The sequence below is a fragment of the Sinocyclocheilus anshuiensis genome, unplaced genomic scaffold (genome assembly GCF_001515605.1).
Source record: "Sinocyclocheilus anshuiensis isolate Anshui unplaced genomic scaffold, SAMN03320099.WGS_v1.1 scaffold383, whole genome shotgun sequence".
Classification (NCBI taxonomy): domain Eukaryota; kingdom Metazoa; phylum Chordata; class Actinopteri; order Cypriniformes; family Cyprinidae; genus Sinocyclocheilus; species Sinocyclocheilus anshuiensis.
The window spans coordinates 435327-444874 of NW_015548204.1; the positions used below are offsets into that span (position 1 = coordinate 435327).

A 9548-nucleotide genomic window follows, 5' to 3' on the forward strand; every position below is an offset into this window, starting at 1 on the left:
GGGATTTGTGAGCTGTGTGTTTACAGATATTGATGCATTAAGGGCTACCGTCTCAGTTCGTGATCATCTTTTGCTGATACACAAGGGTGTTTAGCACATAATGCATGCCAGTCACACATTGCAAACGGAAGGGTTTTTGGCAGATGAGTTTGCAGTAAATGATTTCTACATTTCCACAAACCGAACAAAGAGAGACAAAGAGAGTGGTTTTGTGTCACAAGTACAGTACTTCCTTTAGTTCATGTTTCACAATTTAATAAAGGGTATGTGCATTTGACTGATAGAGGACTGTAAAATAAGCTATGTGCTGTGTTTTTAGAGCTTAATTAAAGGAAGTATCTTAATCGTACGTAATATACAGTCATCTAAAAAACAAATAGCAAATAGCATAGAGAACAGTCTTGATATCAGTGTACATTTTGTAAATTAAGTAAATCACATTTATTTTCACATTAAATATCATAGCAGTCATTTGTCAATAAATATTTTGAGTGTACAAATGCTATGATTTATATTATTTAAAATATAATATACATATATTTTATATAAATATACTTGAATGTTTTATATGCATTTATACATACATACATATATATATACATATAATAATAGATATATAAAAATATAATAACATTCATATATATTTTGTTTTCTGTGTTTGACAATGCTTGCCTATTTATTTATTTAATACTTTATGTATTTATATACACTCTAAAAATGCTGTGTTGTTTTTACCCAACTTTGGGTCAAATATGGACTAACCCAACTTTTGGGTTAAAAATTTAATTTAAAAATTTAACCCAACGGTTGGGTTAGTCCATATTTGACTCAAAGCTGGGTTGAAACAACACAGCATTTTTAGAGTGTACATTACATAGTGCACTTGGTATGTTTACCACTCAACACTATCATTTTTTCCTTTTTAAGTCACAGTTTTTCACTATGACTGTTACTTTATGCAATTTCCGTTTCAGTTTATTGATTGTGTGCAACAAAATGTAGTTCATAATAAGGAAATTACACATAATCGCGGCCCCATTGCACCCATACGACCGCCAGACAGGCTCAGAAAGCTCAATTGCTTCCCCTGACCAACTCAATTGCTCAAAAGCTCAATTGCTTCCAGTCAGTTGTGTTGTTTATTTCCCGGACAGGCCAGTGTCACTGCACATAAAACCATTGTTTGACACTAAACAGTCCCAATTCTCAAATGTTTACCTCCGTTCCACAAAGCAAAAACTTTCCCTTGTGAAATACCAGTGTGTCTATTATTCTGTGACGGGGTGAGATCATTTTCTGCATTTGTAATGGCATTTGCCATTTCCCACTCATTTGTTGTAGTTCTTTTTGTGTGTGAATCTCTAATCATGCATCAGTTTTAAAGGGATCACATGTGTATTCTAAATCCTGTTCCAGTTATATTTACTTGCCACCCATCATTGTCCCGCAGAGGTTATATTTTCAGCCGAACATCCCAAAGGAGGAAATATGGATAGCCAAAAAGCTGCACATCAAATGTTCAAGCTTCAAACTCTTTTTATTCTCTGACGAGATTGCCAGGCCAGGTTTCCATCTACATTTCTGATGTCTATAAATCTAAAGGTCTTTTTAAGTTATGTTAGAAAAATTCCCTCGGCGAAAATGGCTGGAGGTTTTTATATCACTTTCAAGTGTATCAGTTCAGCTTATCATTTGTTTTTGGGTAATTCTAACAGCTTAGTTGATTTTGGACTAAGAATTGTTGAAAAAAAATGTAAACATTTAATATGTGTGTGTTTTTTTTGTATGTAATGTCAGAATGTCAGAGGGATATAATGTCAGAAAAACACACTGGTAAGGCTCATGCTGGTATAACCTAATAATCCTGACCAAATATTTAGCATTTCAAACTTAGCATTCCAGGAAATTTATCCACCCTGTTACATGGCATTTTACAGTGCAGTGTAAAAAAAAATATTTAATTAATTTTCTTGTTTCATTATTTATTTTATTTTATTTCAATATTTTTATTTTTATTTTATCTCAAACAGAGCAACATTGTGTAACAGGGTGGGCCTTAACAAGGTAGACATTTAAGCTAATAAAGCCCATTACTAGCTTGGAAAAAATAATCTAGCAGAAGATTAACATGAACACACAAAAAAACGCCAGTCTCCCTTCTCTGCAGAATGCGATATATCCGCTCAACAAATAATAATAATTTTGATGAACCTGTGGTGGTTTCTGCGGTGGGGAAGAAACGTAAGCTATTAATAAGATTAGTATTGACCAAGTTCAGAGGCTGTCATGTGGATCAACTTACTTTGTTGTGTATTTTCAACAGTTTCAATATGAAAAATAACTTGATTGAATGGATTTATTGCATTTTGGGGAAAAATATTCAGTTTTATAAATCTTTGAAAATCTAAATCTGGATTTGAATTTTTAATGTTATTATAACCTAAAGACGCTATGTGAAAGTTTGAAACAGAAAATAGTGGTTTTCATCTTGCTACTTTTCTTGGTAAAAATTTTTACTCAAATTAATCAAAATGGATTTATAGCGTTTTGGAACCAAACTCTTCAATCATACTGATACTCCAAATTGCTAATTTAGAAATGTGTATCCTTTATTTGAAAGTGAAGTTTGGAAAACATAATTGGGTACGTGGGAATTTTACTTTCAAGTGTTTTTTTTTTTTTTTCTATTTTTAAATACTTATTAGGTACTAATCATAAAATATGCAGTATTGTTTTTTGGGCAGAGAAAATCCACCAAACTCTCAGAAAAAAAAGGGAACGAAAGCTGCCTTTGGGGCAGTACCTTTTTAAAAGGTACAAATGTGTGCCATTTTACACTTTTTTGCTTTTTTTCTGAAAGTATAGGATGATTATTTTCCCCATGCAAGTCAAAATCTAAAATGTTTTGCCAGCATTACTGTCATTAATATGTCAAAGATTGATTTAAATCTACATTTAAAACATTGCTTCTGAATACTTTTACAAATTCTATCTAGATGATAAAACAGGTACAGAGTCACATACAGTTATCAGATTACCATAGAAACTTGCACTCAGATTGTCTTTAGAAAATCTAAAAGTCTGGTTTGTTTTTAAAATGCAATTTCTGCCATTTCCGAAGTGTGTGTGCTTCCCTTTAATATCCGATTATTTCCTCTTGTAAGACAAATGGATGAGTGAAATGTCACCCATGGTGTATTTTGTGGGCCTAAAAGCCGATGACAACGTCATAGCCGATCGTTTATCTTACTCTCCTCACTAGAGACCAATGAAGTCATTAGTCACTGCAGTACTTAGTCCATTTACAGCTTTTAGCAAAAAAACAAAACAAAACAAACCTGAAGATGTGGCATATTGGTTAAAGCCCGGGGCTGGAAGTCAGAAGAATGCCAGTTCGATCTCCACAGGGAATGAACCGTCAGTCGTCACCATTGTGAAAAACACCCCATCTCATGTTGCTCCAGTGGGATTCCCTATAATAAATGCTGTGACACTTGCTTTGGACCAAAGTGCCAGCTAAATGACCTTGTATGTGTGAAACTTGTGACTGTGCTTGATTCTAGCTTTAGGTTCCAAGGCACTTAATTCCAGCACATTCATCCTGCTCATCCACTTTCATTTCCTCAGATCCACTTTGGATAAAGTCTTCTCTCAGATAGATTTCACATATTTAATGACCAGAGGAAAGTGCTTGGGTGACGGCCTGCAATTTTGTTGTGCTGTATGAAGATGTGGTGCAGTCAATCAGCACAAACAAATCCTCAGCAAATGCCTGATGTCAGCAAACTGTAGGAAGATGTTTAGAAATGTAAGAGTCAAATGTTGCTCAGAAGATGTTATTTCATAGGAGTTCTCAGTTTTGTTTATATACAGTATCAACTTTGTATATGATTTTTCTCCCGGACTTCCATTAGGGAAATAAAAATCAATTAGTCTCTCTTTGGAATCTCTTTGGAAACTGTGGATGAGATATTTTCTCAAGAAAAAAACATCTGAGAAGCAGGAGATGTGGCCAACATTCCTATTTGCTCCCAATTAATATCAGTTTTCCTTTATGCATTTGCCAGATTCTTTTATCCAAAGCAACTTACATTGCATTGAAGACATTTTATCAGGTTACGTATTCCCAGGAATTTCAGTTCTGTTTAAGAGATTTATTTATTTATTTATTTATTTATTTATTTGTCTTCGTCACAGTAGAGCATACTGTAAAAATATCCAGAAAATAGTGCACGATGTACTGTTTTATTATAAAGGAATTTTCTGTATTGATTATTGTCATATTTTTACAGGTGTTTTAACTTCATTGTTTTGTGTTTTACACAGTGTTGGGGAAAGTTACTTTTAATGCATTACAATATTGCATTACTCCCCAAAAAAGTAACTAATTACGTTACTCAGTTGCTTTTTATGAAAAGTAATGCGTTATGTTACTTTTGCATTACTTTTTAAATCTGAGCTGGGCTTGCTTGTATGTTTTTTATATTTAACAAAAGTTCTATTTTTAGCTGTTAGTCAATAAATGGCATTACTAGCATTACTTATTTGAAAAAGTAACGCAAATATTTTCTTGTAAATTAAAAGTAATGCATTACTTTACTAGTTACTTGTAAAAAAGTAATCTGATTACTTAGCTTGCGTTGTTTGTAATGCGTTACCCCCAAAACTGGTTTTACAGTTAATGGAAATGTCCTTACAATTTATTACATTTTAATTAAATTAATTAATTTGTTCGTTTATTTATTTATTTATTTTTTTTAAGTTTAGCACTAGAATACATGAATACATTCTGAGAATACATGAAGTGATGAAATGCATAGCTTGAATATGCTGTTACTTTGATTCCCCCCTTAGCATTCCTGTAAAATTTGCCTAAATATACAATGTTCCGCGGGTGGTACAGTGGAATGCAAACAGGTTAAAAGAGTCTTTTAAATGTAAATGTGTTTTTTCTTTGCTGTTGGAGGACTGTTTTGTAGCCTTCTCCTTCTCCTGAAGGTTACAAGAGAACATTAGACCTATATTCTTATCTGAACTGTATCTTTATGCATTTCTCGCTCAGGAAAGCCTCCGGGAATGGAGGGTAATCAAATTCTGGTGCATGTTACCACAGTCCAAGGTGTTCCTGCAATCCTTTCCATGAGACCACAATTGCCTGGTGAAAAAACACAAGTTTGCCTGATGTGCGCCAGATGACTTAGAACTCGTGTTGAAAAAATAAGTGTTGAGCTGACAGTAAAAATATGACCAGATGAACATTTTTTGCCTGCATTTGAAACTGCCTCTCAGGGTCACGTTCTTCATAAACTGTAGTTTATGTCCTGCAAGCACAAGTCTCATGGAAGCAACACTGTGAAAAAATTGCAACGCTATAAAGAATGTGGAAAAACAGACACAATTGAAGATCTTGGTGTGGGCTGTATAGATGTTTATATATATATATATATATATATTTATATATATGTTTATATATAAATAAAAGAAAGGTCTTCAACATTGATATCATGTGGTTATTTCTTCCTCAGAGTGTTTAAAGGAGATGAAGACCGGCCAACCCTTTCAGTCGTGATGGGCCGGTATTTGCTGAGTCTTTTTGTTTAGTGCCAAATTAGGTTGGAAAAAAAGTCAGTACCAGGAGGAGTACAGTCAAAAAGTCTTTTGTTAGATTCACTTGATTGCCCTCATCCAGTTATGGCCAGCTGCTGCACTCTTCAATAATTAAGAGACTTGTTTTGCTTTATATGTGCAAGAAGTTTTGCATACATGGTACTTTTTAAATATGTAATGAATTGTTCTTTTATGGTCATGGAAGAAATGTTTAAAAAGTAGGGTCTGGCTCTGACATACTCTCTCTTCCTGTCCCCTCCATGTCCTTGGAACCAGTGGCAAATTCTCAAAAATCTTCTTAAGACAGTCACAGAAGTTAAGAAATGTCAAAAGATACAGTAAATTCCATGACATTTGTAAGAATGTTCTAAGTGCAGTTCTTTAGAAGCTCTCATATATTTTCTGAAGAACATGCACGCCTCTGTGTTTGTATGGCGGTTTATGATGAATTTTTAATTTTAAACAATAAATTCATTTAACGTCTTACCTTTAGGGTTTTAAGACAAGTTGGAAGCTATCCTTCACTATAATTGTTTTTTTTGTTTTTTTTTGTGAATAAAACAATGATTAAGTATGTTTTACAAGAATGATATTTAAGAAGATTCTTTTCAAGGATTTGAATTCTAAAGTTTTGTCTTAAGAACAACCTTCAGAAAAAAAAATTTTTTTTAAACCTTTTTCTTAAGTTAGAAAATAAGAAAATAGTGGTTAAAAAGAAGTTCTAAAGAATGTTTTGTAAATCTGGTCCCATGTCCCATATCCCAGACCTGTCCAATCCTGGACTCCAGTAAAATGCAAAAACATTTATTCAAAGCAAACTCTCATCCATTTGACAATATTGGACTTTATCTGCTTATAGTTGATAAGTCTTGATTCAATTCATGAAAATGCTGTTAAAATCTGCTTTGCATATTTGACTTTACCTTGAAATAGGCCTGGACATCCTATGACGTGAAACTGAAGGACTGAGCTGTAAATTATGAGTCATTGAAATGCTGCTAATTATTGATTTCACATTTGACACTATATTTTCAGCTGACAGGTCCAGGGCGCCCTGTTCATTCACTTGCCAAGCTTAATGTGGCTCAAAACCTAGTGTGTTGCCTACCCAGAGAGCATCATTTCCGGGCATCATAGATTACTACAAAATACCATGTCTGAAATCCATGATGTCCACAACTGCTACAGCGCGCCAATGATGATTAAAAGTAGTCTGCTGCCTACCTAAAAAGCATATCTGGGAATCATCTATGTGTACGCATATAGGCTATTGCACGCGCTCATGATACTTAAAATGTTAGACGCGTCCATGACGCCCCATGCAGGCGTAGGCAGACGCGCTCACTTTGCTGTGAGACGCAGCGACTCATCATTATTTACAGTGCAGACGTCTCTATAAATACAGCAGCGCGCGGGTCACTCCACAGTCCGCCGCGCGCTCTACGTGTTTGGTCGGTTTAATTCAGGTTTACGTGACGTTTTCTCAGACAATGAAGACCACTATACCACTAATACTACTGACCACTAATATTTAGACTACAAAGACACGTTTATTCGTACTGGAATACGTTTTTCTTCTCAGGAAAAAGTAACAAGACTCTTAGGACTAAACAGATGATGGGAGTCTGATATCGCCTTTCGATCCTGAAGGACTGTGTCAAAGGAGTGTGTGTGTTTTTTTTTTTTTTTGGTTAAAGATATAAGATGAAGGTTTTCAGGTGAGGTGATCCAGTCTTGGATAATCTAAAAAGCGTCTCAAATGATAAATATTTCTCTTTATTTTCTTTTTCATTTTGCATTGAAATTATTTGTGTCAAATAGATTTGTGCTATTTATATATATTTGATAGGTGACAGAACAAATAAAATATTAAAGTAGCAGAAAAAAGTCAAAGGTAAAGTGTACAGTTATTCAAATTGCTGCGATTATAAATCTGAAACGTTTTAAACCGCAATACAATGCAAATATGTTTATATATATATATATATATATATATATATATATATATATATATATATCTATATTTTTTTTTTTTTTTTTTTGATAGGTGACAGAACAAATAAAATATTAAAGTAGCAGAAAAAAGTCAAAGGTAAAGTGTACAGTTATTCAAATTGCTGCGATTATAAATCTGAAACGTTTTAAACCGCAATACAATGCAAATATGTTTATATATATATATATATATATATATATATATGCGTAGGCAGACGCGCTCACTTTGCTGGGATATCTCTGTGTGTGTGTGTTAATTTAGACATTTTTAGGTTTCCTGGCAAAGCGTTTTACATTTGTTAAACATTACTTGTACTTTTTTGCTTTTTTATCTGTTTTTATCTTCTTTCTAGGCTGTCTCTGTATCTCCAAACAGTTGTTTAGTTCTTCTTAATACAGTGGTGAATGGTCAGAAGTGTTGAAAATTTGTACTGCACTTTTTTTGGTGCTTTCTCATGTACCCTAGAGAGGAAATTGTGCAAAAACAATGTTCCTATTCACTAAAGTTTTCTGAAAGGTGTGTCAGTGTATCATTTCAGACCTCTGGACATAAGGTCCCTCAATGAATGTTTGTGCATATACAAGCAAAAAATACAGGAAGGAAAGTAATCACTTGCTTGTTAACTGATTAAATTGTCCCAAATGGATGAACTTTGTGGCCAAAATAAGCAGTATTCCTATTTTTACATATTTGATTGCAGGTTGTTTGCTAATTAAAGATTCTTAAATGCCCTGTTTTCTTAAGCGCACTTATATGCTTTTTTCTCTATAGATATGTGTCTCTAAGCTCAATGGTGCTCGTCCCATAGCCTGGAGATGTTAGCTGTCCAACACTGCAACAATTCAGCCCTGGATGTGGATGAAGGCTTCAGCAATCAGACCCAGCAGGTGCTTGGAGTGGCACCGGTGCGCTGTAGGGAAAACCTGAACACCACAACCAACCCCATGGCAGCGGGCCTGTCCATGACCCTGGGGATCGTTTCCAACATCATAGCGCTGATCATCCTGGCTAAAGCGTATGCTCATCTGCGGAAGCGCTCGAAAGCCACGTTCCTCCTGTTCGCCAGTTCTCTGGTGGCTACGGACCTTGCCGGTCATGTTATTCCAGGTGCTCTGGTTCTGCGGCTCTACATTTCTGGCACCGCCGGAGGACTTTGTAACCAATCCGACGCCACCTGCCATTTCCTGGGCGGCAGCATGGTGTTCTTCGGCCTGTGCCCGCTGTTTCTCGGATGCGTCATGGCGGCAGAGCGGTGCATGGGCGTGACGCGGCCCCTCCTGCATGCCCGTATGGTTTGTACAGCCCACACCAAGATAGTGCTGGTGATGATATGGCTGTTGGCTTTATCTGTAGCACTGTTGCCCTTCTTTCACCTGGGCACATACATCTACCAGTTCCCAGGGACCTGGTGCTTCATTAATGTGTTGGACAATACCAGCATCACAGACGTGATATTTGTGCTGCTGTTTTCCGGACTGGGACTGGCCGCACTGGCCATGGCATTGGTCTGCAACACCATCAGCGGGGTGACGCTGGTGATCGCCCGTCTGCGCAAGAAGAAGTGCCACCAAAGATCAGCTAAATCACATGACATTGAGATGGTGGCACAGCTGGTGGGCATTATGGTCACTTCTTGCATCTGCTGGTGCCCTCTGCTGGTGAGTATGACCATTACAATCTAACCATTTCACTTAAAGGGGTCATATGACGTTGCTAAAAAATAACATTATGTTGTGTATTTGGTGTAATGCAATGTGTTTATGCGGTTTAAGGTTAAAAAAACACATTATTTTCCACATAATGTACATTATTGTTGCTCCGCTATGCCCCGCCTTTCTGAAACGCATCGATTTTTACAAAGCTCATCGGTCTGAAAAGCGAGGTGTGCTCTGATTGGCCAGCTATCCAGTGCATTGTGATTGGCCAAATACCTCAAGCGTGTGAC

General features: G+C 35.9%; 1 protein-coding gene across 1 annotated transcript in view; it reads left to right on the forward strand.

Moving 5' to 3' along the window:
• Nucleotides 1-6664: 6664 nt before the first annotated feature.
• The window catches only part of LOC107653452 (prostaglandin E2 receptor EP1 subtype-like), a 7027-nt gene continuing 4143 nt past the window's right edge, over nucleotides 6665-9548 (forward strand). Inside the window, exons 1-2 of the mRNA XM_016440166.1 lie at nucleotides 6665-7325; nucleotides 8375-9261. Of these exons, the coding sequence (XP_016295652.1) occupies nucleotides 8419-9261 (843 nt within the window). The 5' untranslated portion in view covers nucleotides 6665-7325; nucleotides 8375-8418. The remainder of the gene's footprint in view (nucleotides 7326-8374; nucleotides 9262-9548) is intronic.